Consider the following 22,382-nt stretch of genomic DNA (forward strand, 5'->3'; position numbering starts at 1 on the left):
GGCAGTAACAGAGCCAAGGAATAACGGCGGGGCGGGGGAGGGGTCAGCACGCCGCAGCGGGGCCTACAGACGGCGGAGGCGGTGTGCGTCTGGGTGTCCGTGTGTCCCCGCCCTGCTCCCGCTCCCTCCCCTCCCTGCCGGGCGGGGCCGATTCACGTCCGGGGCGGCCCCGCGCACTAAAAGCGCCGCTGACGCCTCCTCGCTCCACTGTGCTGGTCCCGCCGCTCGGTTAAGCTCCCATCGCCGGCCCCGCCGCCCCCACCGCCGCCACCATGCCCATGTTCGCCATCTACACCAATGTCTGCAAGGACGCCGTGCCCGACAGCCTCTTGGGCGACCTCACCCAGCAGCTGGCCAAGGCCACGGGCAAGCCCGCGCAGGTGAGGGCGGCAGCGGGACGAGCACGTGCGCGGCGGGCCCGGCGGGAGGGGCGGCGGCGGCGCGGCCCGGGGGCAGCTCCGCTCCCTCGGGGCCTGGGCCGGGCGGGCCGGGCCGCTGAGGAGCAGCGGCGGCACAGCGCGGCGGCGGCCCCGCTGCTCCGGAGGAAGGAGCCGCTGCCCGTTCCACCCCGCGGCGCTGAGTCTCCGATGGCCGGCCCCCGGCGGGAGCCGCAGCCGAGCCTGCAGGAGCGCGGCGCTCACGTAGCCGGGGATGTGGTGCGCCTGTGCTGGCGGGGGCGATGCGAGCGGCGGAGCTGCGCAGTGCACGGAGGCAGCCGGGCAGCGGCTCGGATAGACCGAGCGCTGCGGGCAGCTCCCGCCGGCTCAGCCATCCGACACGGCCCCTCCTGGGCCAGACGGCGGCAGCCCCAGGAGCCCGATAAGACCGAATCGGTGCCCGGCTCTCCGGCAGCTCCGTGATTTGGGGATGTGAGCCCTAGCACGCAGGCACAGTTTTTGGGCCTGTATCTCGCTCCGCCCCGCGCGGTGGCGCGGCTGTGGCGGGCAGGAGTGCCTGCCTGGCCGGCGGCTTTGTGCACACATAACCGCGTTCCTAAAGCTGAGAGCTGGGCCAAGAGTCCCCGCAGCCCCCAGGGCCGTGTCCCCCGTGGGGGCTGCCGGGCCTGAGCCTCCCCTGGGCCTGGGAGGTGCGCAGGGGGCAGCACTGAAGAGCTGCCTGACCCCAATACAACCGCTGTGTTTAGAGTTGGTACCTAAAGCAGATTTTCGTCGGGAGAGGGCGGTTCCGACAGCCTGTAACGCAGTGTTTCCCTCCCTCCCTCCCGCAGTACATAGCTGTGCACATCATACCTGACCAGATGATGTCCTTCGGGGGCTCCACTGATCCCTGCGCGCTCTGCAGCCTCTACAGCATCGGCAAAATAGGAGGGCAGCAGAACAAGACTTACACCAAGATGCTCTGTGATCTGATCTCGAAGCACTTGCACGTATCTGCAGACAGGTAAGGCTGGGACACGGTTTAACCACATTTACCTGGCTTTCTGAAACTGCTTTGAAAAGTCTGTTTAAAATTTTAAAATGCCAGGAATAAGTTCATGTGTTTTGGAAAGTACCAAGTGATTGCTTGCGGCGCTTTCACGTCCACATAAGAATTGGGTACCTGTCTCTTTCCCTGGAGAGTCCTCTGTTCAATTGTTTTCTTCTTCTGAGAGTAGGGAAAAACACCGCAACACTGACAAGTTGTCCAGTGTGTTTTCTGCCTCTGAGGTGTGATGTCTTGTCCTCTGGGGAGGCAAGGCTGAGAGCACGAGCAGGGAGCAGTGACAGGCTGGAGCTGAGAGACAGGAGCAGAGGGCAGCAGGCTGTGAGCAGCTGCCCTGCAGAGTTCAGCAGTGTCTGTGTGAAGCTGTGAGGGATGGGAAGAGCCTGGAGTCATCAGGGTTGAAGTGAGACACACAGAGCCAGGCCTGAGGGTGTGCTTAACTCCCCACAGAGGCTGCCACTCTGTGTGACACTGTGAGGGAGACTGCAGGGCTCAGAAACAAAAGGGGCTGATCTCTGGAAATTCTTGACAGGCTGCTAAACAAAATCTGTCTGGTGTCTGGACAGTCCCTGACTGCAGAATAATTAGTATTTTAGAAAAAGTACAAATTTGAGGACTGAAAAATATTGACTGTTCGGAGGCTCCACCAGATTTTTGGTAAAGATGAAGCTTGATGTTTTCTCAAGCAGACAAATGGGAAGCACTGTCCCCTGTCGTGTTGTCCCAGCTTACATAAATGAGTTAATAAGGTCGTTTTTATTTCTTCCTGTACCTTTTCTGCAGGGTCTACATCAACTACTTCGACATGAACGCTGCCAACGTGGGCTGGAACGGCTCCACCTTTGCATAGAGCTCTCCTGTGTGTCTGAAGAGGCTGTTCCTGGACCTCCCCTCACCCTGCCCCGTAGCAGAGACCACAGCACAAATGGCCCCGTGTTGCACTTTGTGCACTCTCACAGATTGATGGCTCCTTGCTAGTGTGTTTAAATATTGCTGCTTCAACATTCCTCTGTTTTCTCTGTGTAGAAAACAAATAAAGATTTAGAAGTAAGCTGTGTGGTGTAGGCTTTGGCAAGCTGGGGATGGAGTTGGGCAATTGCTAACATGTCTGTTCCACTCTGATCCTAAAGCAAACAAAAGGAATGGTTTGGGTTTGCCCGTGTTTCTTAGACACAGTATTTCACACTATGGTGGTGGTGGCTGGGGCTGGTTCCTGACAGCACTCCAGTGATTTTTACCTTGCTGTAGGTGTGTTCAGGGCTGCTCGTTGCTCTGGGGTTTGTTTCTGGCTTGTGTCTGCCGTTTCTTCAGTCCTTGGACCAGCCCTGGGCCTGCTGTTTCAGAGCAGCTTTCCTCTGATGTGTGCCACCTGTGAGTGGCCAAATGAGCAGGGAAGGAGTGCTTTTGCTCGCTGAGGGGAAATGCTGTTACTCACATTGCTACACTGCCCGCTCCAGGCAGCGGGGATGGCCCTCAGTGCTGTGGGAGCTCTGCAGGGGCCTGCAGCACTGTGGGGAGCTTCAGTGTGCCCTGCCAGCCTGTCCCTTGCTGTGCTGTGCTCTGTCCCACACAGGCACTGTGCTGTCCCTCACAGGTGCTGATCTGTGTCCCACACTGATGCTGTGCCCTTTTCCAGTCCATCCCTCGCTGGTGCTGTGCCAGCCTGTCCCTCAGGTGCTGAGCTGTGTCCCTCACAGATGCTGTGCCAGCCCATCCCTCACTGGTGCTATATATATAGCCTCTATACTGCCCTGTCCCTCACAGATACTGTGCTATGCCAGCCTCTCCCTCACAGGTGCTGAGCTGTGTCCCTCACAGGTGCTGTGCCCTGTCCCAGCCTGTCCCTTGCCAGTGATGAGCTGTGTCCCTCACAGGTTCTGAGCTGTGTCCTGCACTGATGCTGTGCCCTTTTCCAGTCCATTCCTTGCTGGTGCTGTGCCGTGTCCCAGCCCGTCCCTCGCCGGTGCTGCGCCCAGTTCCAGCCGGTCCCGCCCCGATGCTCCCGGCTCCGCCGCTGCTCTCCCTCCCCTCAGCGCTTTCCCGCCCTCTCCTCAGGGCCCCTCTGTGCGCACGCGCGGCGCTGCCCCCCCCCATTCCAGCCCCGGCCGGCAGGGGGCGCGCTCGCCTCGAGCCTTGTGCAGGGTTCCCTCGCGGGGCGCGATGACGTCATCCGTGTGCGCCGGCGTGGGGCGGCGTGGCCATGGCGCTGTTCTGCATCCGCAGGTACGGCGGGCATGGCCCCGCTCCCTGCTCCCGTTCTCCTCCCTGCTCCCGTTCTCCTCCCTGCTCCCCTCCTACACCCAGACCCTGACCCTGCCCCGGGTCTCGCTGTTTCATCTGCTACCTCAGGCTCGGGCCGGGGGAGCGTGTCCGGAGCTCTGTGCGGGCGGTGCCTGAGGGGGTTTTTGTGGGGGCTGTTGCAGGTACGGCGAGGAGGATGAGCACAAGGAGGAGGCGGAGGCCGAGAACCGGGCGCGGGTCCTGCTGGAGCGGCTGCAGCAGCAGGCCAGGGCCCGGCAGCAGAAGAAGCAGCGAGAGGCGCCGCCGCAGGGAAGGGAAGGGCCAGGGGAGCCCGGGCTGAGCCCCGCGGGGGAGCCCCGAGAAGGAAAGGGGAAGAGGAAAAGGGAGAGTGAGGAGCAGCCCAGTGAGCATAGACAGAAAAAGCAAAAGACAAAACAGCCCCGCAGCCCTTCGGAAGAAAGGGCTGGCACTGAGGAGTCAGCAGATGGCAGCAGCCCCACAAAGAAGAAGAAAGCAAATAGAAGAAAATCGAAAGTGCAGCAAGAGGGGACTGAAGCAGGTGAGCATAAAGTGAGGCTGCAGGATTTCAGTTCATTGTGGCTGACAGTTTACACAGAAAAGTGGACACGAGTTGCTCTTTGAGTGCCTTGCCCAGTTTACCTGGTTTTGTTTTCATCTCCTTAGTATGTTCCCACTTTCTTTTTTTTAAGGGAAGGCCCCATACTGTGAACTTTGAGGATCAGTTTAGTGTAAGGGCAGGAGGGGAGCACATCACATCACCTCAGTCTTGTGTCTATACCAGCAAAGAAATGTTTGTCCTCTGCACTTGGCTTTAGGAAAAAAGAGCTTGCAAGTTGTTGCTTAAGTCCTGTGTTGTAACATTGCCAAATCCCTTTTCTGTGGTGTGCTCTGACCTGTAGCCTTATATTGCTGTCACCCAAATTCCAGATTCTGAAGAAGACATCAAACAACAGGACAACAGAAACAACTTTAAAAAGAAATCTAATAAGAAGAGGAAGACAGATCAGGAAACACAAGGAGATGAAACAGAGAAGAAGGAGAGCAGTGAAAAAGGGGAGGAGGAGGTGCCCTTAGTAGCCTCAGGGGAAGGGGCAGATTGTGCCCCCTCCAGTATGATGATCCTCGGAGACTACGAAGCAAAGCCAGTGCAGAAGGTAAGCAGCCTGACTGAATTTTGGTGATGGATAAGAAAAGAATGCTTTTTACAAGTTTATTTTACATATGGTATGCTATATTCTCCTTTCACCTCAGGTCCAGCCCTTCTTGCCTCAGTGGCTTGCTGAGCCCCGGCGGGTGCAGAAGCGCATCAGGGAGAATCTGTGTCCAGTCAGGGATGTGCCAGGAATCCACCCCAGGCTGCTGAAAAAGCTGCAGATGAATGGAATAGACTCCTTTTTTCCAGGTGCCTTTCCAGTGCTTTTGTTTCTTTCTAAAGGGACTTAAAGAGTTCCTGCAGTCTGGTGCTGTGTGTTTTGTGTAGGCAGTGAAGTCAAATGCAGGACAAAATGTAGTGCATGAAAGTGATTGTAGGAGATTTAACGCTTCTTTCTCAAAGCTTTGTCTGGGCTGAGTAAAAGTCTCTTTCCTGCTCCTAAATACAGCTTGGAGTGATGGCTCAGAGCTGCCCAAAGAGGGAAATCTTACTTGTGTCCTCACAGTTTTCTGTGGTGGTGTTCACAGGGGTCCCAGGATGAGGGAAGAGATGAGGATCTGACTCCATGTTTCAGAAGGCTTGATTTATTATTTTATGATATATATTACATTAAAACTATACTAAAAGAATAGAAGGAAGGATTTCATCAGAAAGCTAGCTAAGAATAAAAAAGGAATGATAACAAAAGCTTGTGACTGACCAGAGAGTCTGAAACCACCAGACTGTGATTGGCCATGAATTAGAAACAACCACATGAGACCAATCCCAGATGCACCTGTTGCATTCCACAGCAGCAGATAACCATTGGTTACATTTTGTTCCTGAGGCCTCTCAGCTTCTCGGGAGAAAAAATCCTAAGGAAAGGATTTTTCATAAAACATGTTTGTGACAGTTTTCCTCCTTGTGGAAGCTTGTGCTTTAGCTCCTTCCTTTCCACTGTCTCTGCTGCTGATCAGAGCTTTCTGGGAACTCGTTCAGCTCATTAAAGCATTACAAAAATATCCAAACAAAAAGAGAAATCTGTTTGTTTTCTGTTATTTTGCCAGTTTTGCAAACAGATACAATAAATGCCAGTTCTTAAATAAGAAGAAAGGAGAGCTGGATGCAAGGACAAGGATAGAGGGTGACCTTAGTCCTGGAGACTTAGGCTGTGTCTGAGGCCTATCAGGGTCATGCTGGGAAGCCAGCACACAGTGTATGTGTACATATATATATATAAGTATACATATAGATAAGTATACATATATATATTATATATACATATATGTGTTGGAGTTGTATTGAAGTTATTATAGTGTATAGGTAGAATTTGAGGAGGGTGAGTTTAGGGTTGTAGATGATAATGATTGCTATTCAGCCTAGGTGGGAGATGGAAGAAAAGGCTAGGATTTTTCAGTTTGTGTTTGGTTGAGTCCTATTCATCCTCCCAGGGCTGCTGAGATGATAGCCAGGATAGTTAGGAATGTAGGGTTTAGTGAGGGTGAGGTTATGTAGAGTGGTGTGATTGGAGGGAGTTTTATGACAGTGAATTGGAGATGCTTTTATATAACATTTTCAGCTCTTGGTGAGTTGGTGAAGCATATGCTTTTACATAACATGTTTAGCTCTGCTTTTGTATAACATTTTCAGCTCTTGGTGAGTTGGTGAAGCATACAGTGTGTATTTGTGGTTTTGCTCAGTCCAGGCAGAGGTGATTCCTGCCATCCTGCAGAGTGCAGCCCATGGGTACCTGCTGGGCCGGGGCGGGTTCCGCCCCAAGGACATCTGTGTGTCAGCCCCCACAGGCAGTGGGAAAACCCTGGCCTTTGTCATCCCCATCGTGCAGGTGAGTCCATGGACAGGGAAGTAGCTCTGAGGAAATGCTGGCATTGCTTTTGTGTGGTGGTGTTCACAGGGGTCTTAGGATGAGGGAAGAGACGAGAATGTTGCTTCTATATTTCAGAATTTATATTGATTTATTATTTTATGATATATATTATATTAAAACTATACTAAAAGAATAGAAGAAACTATTTCATTAGAAGGTTAGCTAAGAATAGAAAAAAGAATGATAACAAAAGCTTGTGACTGACTGAGACAGTCCAGACAGCTGGACTGTGATTGGCCATGAATTAGAAACAAGCACATGAGACCAATCCCAGATGCACCTGTTGCATTCCACAGCAACAGATAACCATTGGTTACATTTTGTTCTTGAGGCCTCTCAGCTTCTCAAGAGAAAAAATCTTAAAGAAAAGATTTTTCATAGAATGTGTCTCTGACACTTTTGTTCAGGCAAAGCCTGAACTTCAAAGCAGGTGGAAAAGCCCAGGGATTTGTGGGCATAAGGCGGCAGATTGGCAGCTCAGAGCTGTCTGAGGGAGCTTCTTGTCAGCTTCCCACTCCTTTCCTCAGCAGGCACAGCATGAGGAGTTGGGAGGGTGGAGGGAGAAAAATGGAAACATAAAACTGGGAGAATGTTTTGTTTTTTACCATCTTCTCTCACTAGATTAGGCCCAAGAACCCTGTTCTGTCAGGGACTCACTGGGCCTCTGTTTTGGCAGGTTCTGTTAGATCGAGTGATTTGCCACATCCGAGCTCTGGTTGTTCTGCCCACCAAAGAACTGGCACAGCAGGTATGTGACTCCTCACTGTGTCTGAGCAGAGCTGGGCTGAGGGGCAGGCTGTGCAGCCAGTCCTTTGGCTGTTCTGTGGAGCAGGCTAAGACCTGCCAGAGGGTTTGATGCTGTTCATGGGATGGGAAGTACTTCCTGCAGCTGACAAAGCCTCTTAACCTCTTTGCAGGTGAGTAAAGTGTTCAACGTTTACACTGACGGGACAGGTCTGAAGGTTGTTTTGATTACTGGCCAGAAATCTTTTGCAAAGGAGCAGGAGATGCTTGTCCAGAAAAAGTAGGTGAAAAGGTATTTTGACAAGGTTTATAGAGATTGCATGCTAATTAATGTTATTAAGGTGGGGTCAAGATATGGACTGTTGCAGCACAGCATCAGGCTTTTATCATGATTTTGGATAATGGGTTTATATGCTGGACTGTCATGGCTTTGGCTATCATGGTTTTGGATAATGGGTTTATATGCTGGACTATCATGGCTTTGACTATCATGGTTTTGGATAATGGGTTTATATGCTGGACTGTCATGGCTTTTATCATGGTTTTGGATAATGGGTTTATATGCTGGACTATCATGGCTTTGGCTATCATGGTTTTGGATAATGGGTTTATATGCTGGACTATCATGGCTTTGGCTATCATGGTTTTGGATAATGGGTTTATATGCTGGACTATCATGGCTTTGACTATCATGGTTTTGGATAATGGGTTTATATGTTGGATTCTGGTGGTTCTGTCTTTGTCACAGTGCTTGTTACAACCCCTGTTTTTGTGATTGTAATGTTTCACTGGATTTTTGGGGTTCTTCACCAGCAAATGCTCAGAATGCAAATGTTTACCTTGTGCCCATGGGTACATATGACTGTGTGGAGTTTTTCTGCAATTAAACTCTTTTGAAGAGCAGTGAAGAGTGACACTTTCTGTTTAAAGTAAGGCAGCACAGTGGAGAGTGGTGTTTGGTGTCCACCACTGCCCCTGCATGCTCTCCAGTGTAAATTCCATTTGTGAATTTTGTTATTCCTCAGTTAATTGAGGGGTAGGAAAACCTTAGGGTCTGTGCTACAGGCTTTATTGTGAGGAGAGAGACTTCCTGATGGGCTGCTTGTCCTTTCAGAGTGACAGGCTACTGCAGCCTGGCTGACATTGTGGTGGCCACGCCAGGGAGGCTCACGGATCACATCAACCAGACCCCAGGCTTCAGCCTGACACAGCTTCGCTTTCTGGTGAGTCACCACAGCTCTCCCATCTGAGAGCAGTGTCTGCTGCAGCACTAATTCCTGCTTGCTTCTTGTGTGCAGCATAAATACCTCTCTGTTGGAGCTGTGTGTGGGCCTGTCTGCACTCCAGATTGAGGAGGGAGCAGTCACAAGATGAGATGTTTGATTCCAACTCGTGACACCCAAGCATCCACCCACTTCCCCTTCTCTCTTAGGCTCTTGCAAACTTGGAGTAAGGATGGGCAAGGAAAGCAATTCTGTTGACTAGAAGCTTCCATTATCTTGCCTTCTGGCTCACTGGTTACAGATATAAAGGAAAATAAAAGCTGCCAGTATTTAACAAGTGGTGGTTTTCATCCTTGTGAACTCAGGTTGTGGATGAAGCTGACCGTATGATTGATGACATGCACCAGAACTGTCTGAACCAAATTGTCAAAGCTGCATTCCAAGGAGAAAATCACTCTGGCTCCAGCATGCTTTTTCAGAGAACCAAGCCAGGGCCTTTAACAGCAGCCAGGTAAGTTGCAGAGTGCATTTCTTTGAACTGATAGCACTTGGATGTCACTGCCCTGCCACACAGAGTCTCAAAGCTTGATTCCTCTGAGAAATGCCTACCAAAATAAGGCAGTGAAGAGCTGATGCCAGATTAAGTATTGTGTTCTCCAGGCTTTCCTTATGTAGACTAAAGGAGCATCAAAAGGAAGCACAAATATTGCAAATCTGTGATTCATTTGCACAGTAACTATAGCAATGCCTTCTGGCACAGCTGAGTAATGGATTTGGAGGAAAACTCTTGCAGTTAACTATCTGCAGCTGCTGTTTTTGTACAGCAGTGGCAGAGATGTGTCAGAAACCGAGGTGAATGGCCAAGGAAGGACATGACTAGAATGAGAAGAGGGGTAAGCAGGGTGCAGGGACTTGTGCAGCAGTAATGGATTGGGGTTGTGCACTTGACTGAGAATGCTCATCAGTTCTGTCTGTGAACTCCACCATAAAACAAAGGTGGAAAAGAGCCTACAGGAAAGGCCCAGGGCAGGAAAAGAGCATCAAAGAGCATTGATTGCTTCCCTTACATCATGTGAAGGCACTTGGGGTGAAGCTCCTTTGCCCCATCCTCAAAGCCCAGTTTCTGTGTGCTGTTTCTTTCAGTTCCTGCTCTCCTCAGATACCCTTACAGAAACTGCTGTTTTCAGCCACACTGACCCAGGACCCAGAGAAATTGCAGCAGCTGGATTTATTCCAGCCTCGTCTCTTCACATCTGTGTATTCCGAGAAAAACAGAGATGGAATAGAAACTGAACAAAGTACCAATAATAAATACACACTCCCAGAGGGGCTGTCGGTATGATGTGAATTCTTTTTAATAAGTTATGCTTGAAGATTCATTTAATTCTGAACTGTCTAGTGGTTTTACCCTAAAACAAGTGTGTCTTCCCTGTGTTTCCTTGCAAAAGTGGCTTTGGGAGTATATATGACCCAGAGAGCTGTACCTTTGCACGTTTGTTTTCTCATTACTTAATGTTCATTTGGCTAAGATTTGATTATTTTTTAAATTAATCTGTCTTCATGTGGAATTAAATTTAGCAGCAATGGGGAGTGGAACTAGGAAATCATAATAATGTAGTAGCCCCTATCAATTGTCCATATGTGTAACATTCATTTCAAGACATGTATGCACAGGCCAGCCTGTAGGCAGGAGGGCAGTGCATGCTGTTACTTGCTGTGGAGGTGTAAGAGCATTAGAACAACTCAGCTCTCCTGGCTCCACTCGTGTTGGATCTGCCAGCCTGTTTGTTCTAAAGGGGATTGCATTATGGGCTCTGGTTTTGCTGCTGTTAGTCAGCTATAAAACATCCAAGCCTGTGTGGGTCATGGACAGGCTGTGGGTTTCAGGGTAGTCTTGGCAAGAGGTGATTTTTGTCTCTGAACTCCTTCCCTGTTGACAGCAATGTTACGTGCCTTGTGACCTGAACTCCAAGCCTTTGCTGCTCTTGTATTTCATGCTGAAAATGAAATTCACCCGTGTGTTGTGCTTCACCAACTCCAGGGAAGCCTCTCACAGGTAAACATGAACGAGATCACTGGTAGGGATCTGTCAAGGGATCTTTCAGAGATAAAGAAGTGACAGTTTCTCTCTTGTTTACCTGCAGGTTGTTCCTGCTGGTTCAAGCTTTTGGTGGCATCACGGTGGCAGAGTTTTCTTCTCGGTTAACTCCAAATGAGAGAAAGAGAACCATGAAGGAGTTTGAACAAGGAAAAATACAACTGTGAGCATTTAAAATTGTTTCCTGTATGTTTTCCAGCACAGGCTGTTTGCAGTGTAAAAAGCTAAACAGAAAACGGACACAGTTGGGTCCAGAGTGGGACAGGTGGGACACAGTTACTTGAGGTCATCTAAAACATGCAGGAGTTTGTTGCAGAAGGGGTATGAGACCTGGGTTTGTGGCTTTGAATTGTTTATCATTCATGTAACTCAGCTTGTTCTACTCTAGCTGCAGTCTGAATTTCTAGTATTGTTTTATAACAAGCAATAAATACAAATGTGTGTTCATAGAGTTGCCTAAAACACACAGATTTGCAAATCTGGAGTTTAATTTTTGTGCTGGGCATCTGGTGCTTGTAGGGTGGAAATGGATGTTGGTGCTGAAACTGTGTTTAGTGTTACAGCTTCCTACTGAGGCAATCCCTGCTCAGACTGGCATACAGGTCTACTTCTACTCATGTCTGTGATTTGCATTTTGGTTTTGGTAGCTATATTGTGTCTTGCAATGTCTCTGAGGAAAAGGTGAAAACTTATTTTCTGGGTGTTCTTTTTATCCAAACCTGGTGTATGAATTCCTCCTTGACTACTGGAATTTCTCACCTCACTATTTGTGTGTTCTGTGCTTGTATGGAATGTTCAGATTCCTTAGAGATTTGTATGAGCTGGGAGGTGTCTGGCATGCTTGGAGAACCTGGGAACACCCAGTAACTTTTCATGCTCAGCAGAGGGTGACAAGGCTGTAGTGATGCTCAGAGCTCTGTGGGCAGCTCACAAGGGCAGTGGCAATAAGGGGTGACTTGGAGTGCTGCTGCCAGCCTCAGAGGCAGAGATCAGCAAGAGTTGTGCTGTGTTCACTGGTGTTTTATTTGTGTGTGTAGTGCCTGAGATGTTACCTGAAAATGACTAAACATACATTTACAAACAGGTTAATCAGCACAGATGCCACAGCCCGAGGGATTGATGTGAAAGGAGTGAATTATGTGATCAACTACGATGCACCCCAGTTCATCAGGACCTACATTCACCGGTAAGACAGCAGGAACAAGAGGAAGGTGTCTGAGCTTGGTTTACTTTGAAATATTTAGCAAAGGTGACATGCACTTAAAAGGGCTTTTAGCTTTTCTTTTTACTTTAATATGCAAATAGTTTTCTAGCAAAAATTAAGCCTAGCATTGCTTGCAATCAGAGTTTCTTAAAACTGGAGAATTTCAGTATCAAAATCTTGCGAGTTGATAATGGCAGTGACTGTGGGGCTAACCTGACTTGAAGCTGCTTTCTCTGTTTTCAGGGTTGGAAGAACAGCTCGCGCAGGAGAAGCAGGTGTTGCTTTCAGCTTGGTCCTTAGAATTCAGGTATGTCTTTGGTGTGGTGTCACGGACATATTTTATGAAAAATCCTTTTGTTAGGATTTTTTCTCCTGAGAAGCTGAGAGGCCTCAGGAACAAAATGTAACCAATGGTTATCTGCTGCTGTGGAATGCAACAGGTGCATCTGGGATTGGTCTTATGTGGTTGTTTCTTAATTCATGGCCAATCACAGTCCAGCTGTCTCAGACTCTCTGGTCAGTCACAAGATTTTATTATCATTCCATTCCTTTCTATTCCTTTCAAGCCTTCTGATGAAATCCTTTCTTCTATTCTTTTAGTATAGTTTTAATACATCATTTTCTTTTAATATAATATATATCATAAAATAATAAACCTTCTGAAACATGGAGTCAAGATTCTCATCTCTTCCCTCATCCTGGGACCCCTGGGAACACCACCACAGTGTGGGATTTATTTGATAAGGATGCACGCAGGGGCATAGAGATCATAAAGTTCCTACTACTTCCCACCTTTTCCAGTCAGCTGAGCTTTGTGCTTGGAAACTTCAGTTATTTCCTGAGTAAGCAGATGTTCCCAAATGTGCTGATTTTGTAGCTGCTGGGCAGGGGGTGTCTCAGCTTCAGTGTCTGTCTCGTGCAGGAGCGGCGCTTCCTGCGGATGCTGAGGGATGCTGGCATCCAGGATATCCAGAAACACCCAGTGAAGGGCAACTCCCTGAAGCCACTGGTGCAGCAATATGAGGGAGCTCTGTGTAAGCTTGAGAAGACAGTCAAGGTAATTGAAATGGGGAAGAAAACAAGCTGTGCAAGTTGCAGTTTGATTTTTTTTATTGCAATTCATGCTTAGCACGAGTGTTGGAGTCCAGGATCCTTTCCTCCATCTGTGATAGCCCCAGTTCAGCATTGGTGAAGGCAGCTTTGGTGGGTGCATTGTTATGGAATACTCTGAAAGGCTGGGGAGGGGAGAAAGGTTTTCTCTCAAAGTTAGGCAGCATTCCTGGAGGGGTTTAAAGGATGTGTACATGTGGCACTTGGGCATGTGATTTAGTGGTAGGCCTGGCAGTGCCAGGTAAATGGGTGGATTCAACCAAAACAATTCTGATTTTTGGTGGTTTTTTCTATTCTGCCCTTCTCTTTACCTCTGTAGCTGGGATTTTTACAGCTGGGATTTTGTAGCTGGGAGGTTTGATCTGAGAGGTCTCTTCCAACCTCATAATTCTGTGATTCAGCTACCCAGAGGACTGCAAGCAAAGTGCAGAGATTAAACCTTTTATCATTACAGAGTTTAAGACTGTAATGTACAGCTATCTGCAGGCCCTTTTTTGTACACCAGTGTGAAGTTGAGAACTTTGAGACAAAAGCAGGGTAGCATTTACCTTGCCAGATGGGTGGACTAGGGATCCCTAATAGACTTTGTGCTGCATGATTTGGGCAAAGTGCTCTGCTCTCTAATCTGAGAACTCATAAATACCTGGCCCTGAAAAATGATGATTTTGAGTTGTAGACTAGGAATGTTTGAGAACTGGGACAGAAAGGTTTATTAATAAATTTATTATAGAGTCCTGTTGCTCCCTGAAGTCCCTTCTGTGTGACTCTGGGACAGGGGCATCTTCAGTCACCTTCTCAACTTTAATTTTGAACAGAGTGAGCGAGCACAGAAGCGAGCCTGAGGAGTGGAAGCTGAGCTGGCTGAGGTGGCACTGAAGCTGCTGCGTGGGACAGGCCATGGCTGCTCCCAGCACTGAGTCATGGCCCCTCAGTTCCTCAACCTTATCATATCTCATGTCAGCTATTGCCTTATTCCTCTTTCAAGGACACTGTGAACAGAGTTCAGTTGCTGGTTTAAAAAAAAAAGAAAAAAAGATAAATTTTGAGATAGAGATTGTCTTGAAGAGGACTTTGCATCATATCCTGCTGGCATGTGTAAATTACCACCAGCCTGAGCGTGGCCTGATGGAACTGCTGTGCTCCAGTGGTGAGGGCTGGGCCCTCACTCCTGCCTGCCCTGGGACAATGGTTCTGTGTGTCTGCAGATGCATAAACACCTGTGCAGTGCCTAAAGCAGAAATGTGTTTGAAGAGCTGCTCCAGGTGCAGTGACTCCAACTTTTAAGTAAATATTAAATAAATATTATATATATTTTTAAACCAGTGTCTAATAAAGATTCCTGGGCTCAGGAACTGGACTTTATGATCTTTGTGGGTCCCTTCCAACTCACAGTATTTTATGATTAGGGATGGAGATATTGCTTAAAGGACTTTTCACTGTTACAGCCCTGTGCCTTGTCCTTTTCTTGTCTATGTTTTTTCCCTCCAGTGTTCTACACCAGAGGTAACAGCAGGTATTGTTAAGTGTAGATTGATATTAATGCAGACTGAAATGTCTGATATTGAATATGAATGTCCTGGAGCCAGCTGGTGTCACTGCAATCCATAAGTCTGTATTTGACACATGCCACGGTATTTTTAGCTGTCCTGGCAGAAGGCTTAGAGCTGCCATGTATCTGTGGCCTGCAACTACTCTCCAAGGGTTGCTTTTCCTTCATGATTGGCTCCAGCTCTGGTTTATTGTTTTGCAAAGCAAAATAAACATACACCAGCATTAGCAGTAAATGATTGAAAGCTGGGAATCTTGAAGAAATGGGGTTTGGGACTGGTGGTTGAATCTTGTGAGGAGCAAGGTTGTTTTATAGCAGTGAAGCAGTGTGTGTTCTGCCGTCCCTGCTTGCTCTCCAGTTGTTTTTCCATAGCACGGGTGTCTGGGCAGCTGCTGGAGTCACAGGACTGGGAAATCCTCTTGTGCAAGAGCTGTGAGCTCCCAGGGGCAGAACCAGGATGCGCCTCTCACACCCCCTCAGCCGGGCTGCGCTTTCTGTCTCGCTAAGGGCACTTACCGGGACAAGCTACGGGCTGGAAGGTGCGGAGCCCGGCTGAGCTTCGGGCCCTGTCCCGTGGGTCCGGCCCCGCCCCGGTGGGAGCGGCGGGCGCTGCTGCCCCGCCCTGCGCGGGGCGGGCCCGGTGCGGCGGGACCGGGCGGGCCGGGTTTAATAGGACCGGCCGTGGGCGGCAGCGACAGCGACACGATGGGGCTGGAGCTGTACCTGGACCTGCTCTCGCAGCCCTGCCGGGCGCTCTACATCTTCGCCCGGAGCAACAACATCCCCTTCGAGTTCAAGCGGGTGCAGCTGGCCAAGGGTGAGCGGGGCGGGGGCACCGCTGTGTCCCGGGCTGTCCCAGCCCCGGCTTTGCGCTGTCCCAGCCTGTCCCAGCCCTGGGCTTTGGGGCTGTCCCAGCCCCGGCTTTGCGCTGTCCCAGCTCTGGGCTTTGGGGCTGTCCCAGCCTGTCCCAGCCCCGGCTTTGCGGGTATCCCTCTGCTCAGTCCCAGCCCCAGGTTTGCCGTGTCCCAGCCTGTCCCAGCCCCGGCTTTGCGCTGTCCCAGCTCTGGGCTTTGGGGCTGTCCCAGCCTGTCCCAGCCCCGGCTTTGCGGGTGTCCCTCTGCTCAGTCCCAGCCCCAGGTTTGCCGTGTCCCAGCCTGTCCCAGCCCCGGCTGTGCGGATGTCCCAGCCTGTCCCAGCTCTGGGTTTTGGGCCTGTCCCAGCCTGTCCCAGCCCCGGCTTTGCTGTGTCCCAGCCTGTCCCAGCCCCGGCTGTGCGGATGTCCCAGCCTGTCCCAGCTCTGGGCTTTGGGGCTGTCCCAGCCCCGCCTTTGCGGGGTCCCCCTGCTCCCTTGGCCACTCCCGGGGGGATGCCCGCTGGATCCCGGCCCGCGGGTGGAAGCAGGAAGGTACTCACCGTCCCCACCAGTGTGAGACGCTGAGAGAGGGTGGGGTGGCCCTCCTGCTGCAGGTGGTTCCTGGTGCCTACACAAAAACCATACCAAATTCTGCAATCGTGTCGTTTAAGTGCTGATTTCAGTGCCTGTGCTCCTCTGCAGCAAACAGGACCCTGCCAAGGCATGTGATATCTTTGAAATCGACCCCACCCAGCACAAAATGGGCCTCTGAGAAACAGAGACGCTTTTCTGAGAAACGCTCAGGATGTGCCAGGTCTGGGGCATTCCCCATTCAGATGGGAAACAAAAAGCTGCAGAGATGGGACATTGGTGTATGGGTGAGCACCGCCGAGGTGTGTGGCTCTTGCTCAGGAATTCAGCTTAGAAAAACGTGTGCTCTGGTGAGCAGGAGCAGCTGCTGAGAGCAGCCCTTCCCCTGTGGCAGGGGTTCCCCCCTCGGGAGGCTGTCATGCACCAGCTTGAGCTGTCCCCACGGGCAGGTGGGGCAGGGCAGGGCAGGGGTAGGGCTGCCCCTCGGGGGGCTCCACTGGCTCCTGTGGTTTGTGGTCTGGTTATTTTGGGAGGGTTGAGGACCGGCTTGAGAAGGCTGTGGAGCGAGACAGTGCAGCTGGCAGTAGTGTGAACACTGAGAAGTGAAGGGAGGTGGTTTGGTTGGGTTCAAACCAACTGATAACTGGTAGGAGCCTGTCCAAAGGTGTCTTTTCACCAAAGGAGATCCAAAGATCTGTATCTTCTTTCTTTGTAATTGAAGCTGGTAAACCCTATCCTTCAACCTCTCCAGATATCTGATAGATTTGAAATTAAGGTAATGCATTGGGCATAAAAAGGCCTCAGTAAGTAATGCTTAAAAACAATGAAAGATGAGAAGGCTCCTGGAGCTGAAATTGGGGAAGGAACAAAAGAGACTCCAACCTGAGAGAAACCCCAGACATGTTGTGGTTGAGTCTTTGGGTGTTCCCCTGTACCTGAGCTGTGTGTTGGTTGTACCTTTACTGTGGCTTTCCTCCCACTTGTCTCATAGCAAAAGCTTTTGCAATTCTTTGTAGCTGGGGGCTGGCTCATCTTGTGTCCTTCCCCTTCTTTCCCAATAAATTAATTGTTGTGGTGAGACACTGGAGCAAAGGAGAGGAAACAAAAGCAAGGAATGAGAGCACCAAAGGAAAAGGAACAACTGAAACTCAAAGATAGGGGAAGTGAAGGAAAGGGAATTAAATCACAGATTCCCAATGCTCTGTGCCCTTTGGGAATCTGCTTTTGGATTTGAGATGGGTGATTTGGGTGCATCTCATCCCATTCCTGCAGAGTGCACCTCCCATGCCCTGGGGAAGCTCTCCAGGTACCTGCACTGGGTGCCACAGTGGGGGAGGATCATACTGCACAGTTTGTAAGGACAAGGTGAGGGAGCTGAGACTCAGAACTGAGCTGGTGCCTTAAATGTGATGCCCCAGAAAAGCTCTCAGCCCCCAGCAGGGCAGGTGTCAATGAAGGGGGTAGAAGGAGTGAGAATGGGTAGGGATCACCTGGCATTCAAAGGACACCTGAAGAACTGGAATCTGCACACTTCATCTTTTTGAGAGGGGTAGGGAAAGTGGGCTGTGAGCCAAGTGACAGGGGAATAGTCACAAATCAGGTTTGCCAAGTACAGAAAAGCTAAATTTGCTTCCAGAGCATCTCCTCTGGCACACAGATTCTCAGGTGGCTCACACAGCAGGACGGGGCACAAGGTTAGTTACACATTAGAGAGGCTTGAACACCCAGGCAGCCACATGTGGCTGGAGTGAGTGGGTGGAAAAGGCTGTCACAAACAAGTCTCATAGAACAAGGCTTCTGGGACTGGTTTCAGACAGAATGGAGTACACTGAGACCTCAGATGAGCAAAGCACCTTCTCCTGTCAGGTTCACTCTGCCTACCTTTTGGGGAGGTCCTACAAGATACCTTAAAAGGAACCTCAAATCCATATTTGCTCTTACAGAAGATTGCAAGATGCACAGGAGCTAATTGAAACTTCATCTGTAATGAAGTACTTACATGGAATAACAGGAATTTATTTTCATCTGTGGACTTTAGAAAGTATAGTTGAATATAAATTACACTATCTTCCAGAAAAAGGTATCTCTCTGCTTTCTCACTGTCCTCCCTTCCTTGGGGGAAAGGGTTAGTGAGATCCCCCTGGCTTTGTACAGGACAGGTACTTCCAGGCACAAGCTTGTAGTGGATAGAGCCCCAGGCTGTCAAGTGCTGATGGTATGAAAGGACTCCTAACCATGCTGCCCTTGGGCCATAGGTGGGTCTGGCATGCAGGCAAGGATCAGCAGGAAAGCTGATAGCACAGGGCTAGCCCCCTACTCACCCTGCAGCACTCACTCATTGCTTACAAACTTGATACAAGACTCAATTTGTACAATCAGAAACAGGAACTTGAAGCTGGACAGTCCCCACAAACTCCTCAGGTGTTTACAACAGGTCCTGAGTATCCCTGCCAAGTAAAACTTCTCCTTTCCCTGCTCAGGGCAGCACAAGACAGAGGAGTTCCGGAAGGTGAACGTCCTGATGAAGGTGCCTGCACTCAGGGATGGCTCTTTCACCTTAGCAGAGAGGTGAGGCTCCAATAAACTCAATCCCCACTGCAGTGTTGTTTATCCAGTGCTTGGGTTCTGCCAGGGTACTGCTGGCACTCCAGTCCAGACAGGTTTTTGTCTCCCTCCTCTCCTTTGTTCCACTTGTACCTAACAAATCTGTGTTTCAAGAGAAGCTATCTTAGGAAAGCGACTTGAGCAGAAAAAGCTGCTGCTTGGAGCTACTTTGCTGCTTTGTAGGCATTGTTTCTGAGCTTAAATACCTGTCCAGGTGTCCTGCTCTCTGCCTGCAGCTGGAGACTGTAGGCCAGTGCAGGAAATCTGGCATAAAGCTGGATGGCCAGGCAATGTGAAGCTCAGATTTGGTATAAACTCATTCTGCAGCTTCTATTTGCTCAAAACTGGGCAATTACTTGTATTAGATTGTGGTCCACAGGCAGCAGCACAAACTCTCTCCTGTGCTGTGCCCTGCTGCCCTTCTGCCTGACTCCCATCAGGTTTGTGTGGCTGCTTGTCCAGCAGTAAAAAAATTGGGGGAAAAGAAAGGACGAGGTGCTTTAATCTCAGATGATCAGCTCACTGGTCTGTCTTGCTCTCTGGGCAGCATTGCAATCCTCCTGTACCTGGTCGGGAAATTCAAGACTCCTGATCACTGGTACCCAGCTGACCTGCAGAAAAGGGCCAGGGTTGATGAGTACCTGGCCTGGCAGCACGTCAACATCCGTGCCAAGGGGAGCAAGCTGTTCTTAAGCAAGGTAAAACCATTATACATCAAAAATGAGGTGCTAAGGGCTGTGAGGGAAATGGCCTGCCTGTCTGCAGGGCCTTTCTCAGCAAATGTACAAACCAAGTGAGAGATAGGAACAAAAGTGACTTGGCTGCTGAAATGAGCCTAAGTGAAGTAGGCTGGATCCTTCCTGCTGCAGGCAAAGGTAAATCCAGGGTAAATGCAGTGGGTGAGAGCTCCCCCAGACAGCTCAGTGCTGGCTGCCCAGCTTCATGGAAAGAGACAATCTCCCTCTGCAAAACAAAATGCAGGTGCTGGCAGATGATACAGTCTTCCCTTTGATGCCTCAGGTTTAGCTTTTATATTTTCCAGATTCTGTTCTGCTTTAGTGTGTGGGTCTGGGTTGGTGAGCTCTCTGCACAGAGCAGGCAGACAAAACAATTCCTTCTCTTGATGGGGACCAAAGACAAATGATCCAAATCTCAGGCCCAAGAGCACAAACAACATGGGCTGAAGAGAGAAAAACACAAAGGATGGGACTTCATGGGCTGGAGCTGTAATTGGACAATGAACTCCAATATGCAAATGGAGCAGAACTTATAAAAGTGAGAGACACTGTGACCAGCTGTCCATTTTGTGACCATTTTGGTTCATCTTGGGTGCAGCCCTGGCTGGGCTCTTGTGCTGCCCAAGGTTGATCCATTGAGGCCTTTTAACAAATCCCTACTTTATTCTTCAGCTCTGTCCGGTCTCTGTTCTAGGCCAGCCTTCTCAAGGCATCACTTTGAGAGGAGACTCTTGTGGCTGAATTTTCAGATTTCCAGGCAGCAGACAAGGAGAGGCAGGAAGTAAGGACTGACATTAATGTAAACCTGGCAAGGCTGATGAGCAGCTCTGGTTATTCCCATGCATGGCTGGTGAGGGATCCTCAGAAGGTGGCAGTGAGAGTGTGATGAGTACATTTGGAAGGAAACACATAAAAAGCCAGTTGTTTCTTCTCCCTGCCAGGTGCTGCTGCCTCTCATCACAGGCCAGCCACTTCCTCCAGAGAAACTGGAGTTTGCCACTGAGGAGCTGAACGTTGCCCTGAAGCAGTTTGAGGAGAAGTTCTTGCAGGACAAGCCCTTCATTGCAGGCAGTGAGGTCTCCCTGGCAGACCTGGTAGCACTGGTGGAGCTCATGCAGGTGAGCAGCAACCCCAGCACTGCTGGATGTGAGCTGGGCTGTGGCCAGGCCAGGCCAGGGGGGCTGCTGCACCCCCAGCTCTGTAATGGCAGATCTTCCCTGGGGTTAAATCTTGCTCCTTTTTGACTTTGATCACAATTAAGTTTACTGGGGAAAACCTACTTTGATGAAACAGCTCTTTCTATAGAAATATGGACAGAATTCATCAGGAAAGAAAGATAAATTACAAACTAGACAGGAAAGTACAGATATTTGGAAGAGCTGTGCTGGTGTGCATGGACTTCCATGTTCTGTGTTGGACCATTCTGGGGTTAGCCATGGCAGAGCTCTTGGCTGCATGTCCCAAGGCACAGCAGCTGCTGAGGTGTCACCACTTGCCTCCTATGACCCAAGAGCCAGAGGTGAGCTCCACCTGATGTCATGAGTGTCTGCTGCCTTGAGCCAGAAGCACATCCATTTCCATGGGGTCCATCCCTGGCAGATGCCCTGTGTGCCTCACTCTGGGTCTGTCTGTGTCTCTGCAGCCCCTGTGTGTGCTGGCTGTGCCCTGTGTGCCTCACTCTGTACCTGTCTGTGTGTGTGTCTCTGCAGCCCCTGTGTGTGCTGGCTATGCCCTGTTAGCCTCACTGGGGTCTGTCTGTGTCTCTGCAGCCCCAGTGTGTGCTGGCTGTGCCCCATTAGCCTCACTCTGTGTCAGTGTGTGCTGGCTATGCCCTGTTTGCCTCACTGGGGTCTGTCTGTGTCTCTGCAGCCCCTGTTTGCCTCACTGGGGTCTGTCTGTCTCTCTGCAGCCCGTGTGTGTGCTGGCTATGCCCTGTTTGCCTCACTGGGGTCTGTGTGTGCTGGCTATGCCCTGTGTGCCTCACTCTGTGTCTGTGTGTGCTGGCTGTGCCCTGTGTGCCTCACTGGGGTCTGTCTGTGTCTCTGCAGCCCCTGTGTGCTGGCTATGCCCTGTTAGCCTCATTTGGGTGCTCTGTGTGTCTCTGCAGCCCGTGTGTGCTGGCTATGCCCTGTTTGAGGAGAGGCCGGCGTTAGCGGCGTGGCGCGGGCGGGTGGAAGAGGCTGTGGGGAAGGAGCTCTTCCTGGAAGCCCACCAGGAGATTATGAACGTTAAGAACTTGACTGCTGACCAGTTTGCACCTGAGTTGCTGGAGAATTTCAAGCAGCAGCTCCTAAAGCAGAATTAGAAGGTTGTGCTCTAATAAAATGGATTATTCTTCTGAAGGCTTATTGTAGTCTTTCAGCATTTCTTCTAAAAATCATAAACACCATTCCACAAAATGCACTTCCCTTCGTTCACAGCCTTTCTGCAACTTAGAAGGGAAGAAAAATACATCTTAGACTGCCACGAGCAGCTTTTCCCTCTTGTCCACTGCAGCAGGGGAAGTGTAGCCCTGCAGGCTTTTCTTTCATGCTCCAGCACCACTGGATGTGTTTCAGAGCTGAGGTGGCTCAGTCTGTGTGGGAACAGGGGCACCAGAGCTGCCCTCCCACCTCTGCTCTGAGTTTTCCTGGCCAGAGCAAAGGTTTCCCGAGGGTATGGCAGAACGGGTGTGTCCGAAACAAGGGAAAAACTCTGTAGCAGATGGTTTTCACTTTGCCAAGTGGAAACAGTGCTGGAAGATTTTTGCTCTTTAGGAAAGAGACAGGTCAGGACCCAACCCCTGGTGGGAGCCCTGCCAGGGCCCTTGGAGCACCTGGCCACTAGATGCTGCTGCATCCCCTGTGAGAGCAAAGGGCCACAGTGCCCAGGGCAGGGAGCTGTGCTGGCACCAAGGGCTGCTCCAGCTTCGGCAAGGATAGAGTCAATAAAGCTCCTCGCCCAG

The 22,382-nt window shown here is 50.2% G+C and overlaps 3 protein-coding genes across 3 annotated transcripts; all 3 read left to right on the forward strand.

Moving 5' to 3' along the window:
* The first annotated feature begins 153 nt into the window (after positions 1-153).
* Positions 154-2,494, forward strand: LOC136564280 (macrophage migration inhibitory factor). The gene is made up of 3 exons (XM_066562153.1): positions 154-380; positions 1,229-1,401; positions 2,227-2,494. The coding sequence occupies exons 1-3, from the start codon at positions 273-275 to the stop codon at positions 2,291-2,293; spliced, it is 348 nt and encodes a 115-aa protein (XP_066418250.1). The 5' UTR covers positions 154-272; the 3' UTR covers positions 2,294-2,494.
* Positions 2,495-3,637: 1,143 nt separating this feature from the next.
* Positions 3,638-14,466, forward strand: DDX51 (DEAD-box helicase 51). Its single transcript, XM_066562348.1, has 16 exons — positions 3,638-3,666; positions 3,867-4,243; positions 4,633-4,859; positions 4,957-5,107; positions 6,538-6,683; positions 7,402-7,473; positions 7,643-7,749; positions 8,584-8,692; positions 9,058-9,203; positions 9,836-10,028; positions 10,633-10,748; positions 10,837-10,953; positions 11,875-11,976; positions 12,238-12,301; positions 12,917-13,051; positions 13,920-14,466. Exons 1-16 carry the CDS (start codon positions 3,644-3,646, stop codon positions 13,944-13,946), a joined length of 2,112 nt encoding a protein of 703 aa, XP_066418445.1. The 5' UTR covers positions 3,638-3,643; the 3' UTR covers positions 13,947-14,466.
* An 892-nt stretch (positions 14,467-15,358) lies between these two features.
* Positions 15,359-21,786, forward strand: LOC136564406 (glutathione S-transferase theta-1-like). Its single transcript, XM_066562350.1, has 5 exons — positions 15,359-15,470; positions 18,578-18,665; positions 19,249-19,399; positions 20,380-20,556; positions 21,546-21,786. Exons 1-5 carry the CDS (start codon positions 15,359-15,361, stop codon positions 21,741-21,743), a joined length of 726 nt encoding a protein of 241 aa, XP_066418447.1. The 3' UTR covers positions 21,744-21,786.
* The last annotated feature ends 596 nt before the right edge of the window (positions 21,787-22,382 follow it).

This window comes from Molothrus aeneus, chromosome 18, assembly GCF_037042795.1.
Source record: "Molothrus aeneus isolate 106 chromosome 18, BPBGC_Maene_1.0, whole genome shotgun sequence".
Classification (NCBI taxonomy): Eukaryota; Metazoa; Chordata; class Aves; order Passeriformes; family Icteridae; genus Molothrus; species Molothrus aeneus.

What these genes read in the sequence shown, in the direction of transcription:
- LOC136564280 (XM_066562153.1), top strand. Translation starts at nt 273, where the DNA reads ATGCCCATGTTCGCCATCTACACCAATGTCTGCAAGGACGCCGTGCCC. An exon ending in CCACGGGCAAGCCCGCGCAG is followed by an intron (nt 381 to 1,228) that starts GTGAGGGCGGCA and finishes TCCCTCCCGCAG; the next exon opens with TACATAGCTGTGCACATCAT. An exon ending in TTGCACGTATCTGCAGACAG is followed by an intron (nt 1,402 to 2,226) that starts GTAAGGCTGGGA and finishes CCTTTTCTGCAG; the next exon opens with GGTCTACATCAACTACTTCG.
- DDX51 (XM_066562348.1), top strand. Translation starts at nt 3,644, where the DNA reads ATGGCGCTGTTCTGCATCCGCAG. An exon ending in TTGTCATCCCCATCGTGCAG is followed by an intron (nt 6,684 to 7,401) that starts GTGAGTCCATGG and finishes CTGTTTTGGCAG; the next exon opens with GTTCTGTTAGATCGAGTGAT. An exon ending in CCAAAGAACTGGCACAGCAG is followed by an intron (nt 7,474 to 7,642) that starts GTATGTGACTCC and finishes ACCTCTTTGCAG; the next exon opens with GTGAGTAAAGTGTTCAACGT.
- LOC136564406 (XM_066562350.1), top strand. Translation starts at nt 15,359, where the DNA reads ATGGGGCTGGAGCTGTACCTGGACCTGCTCTCGCAGCCCTGCCGGGCG. An exon ending in GCGGGTGCAGCTGGCCAAGG is followed by an intron (nt 15,471 to 18,577) that starts GTGAGCGGGGCG and finishes TTCCCTGCTCAG; the next exon opens with GGCAGCACAAGACAGAGGAG. An exon ending in TCTTTCACCTTAGCAGAGAG is followed by an intron (nt 18,666 to 19,248) that starts GTGAGGCTCCAA and finishes CTCTCTGGGCAG; the next exon opens with CATTGCAATCCTCCTGTACC.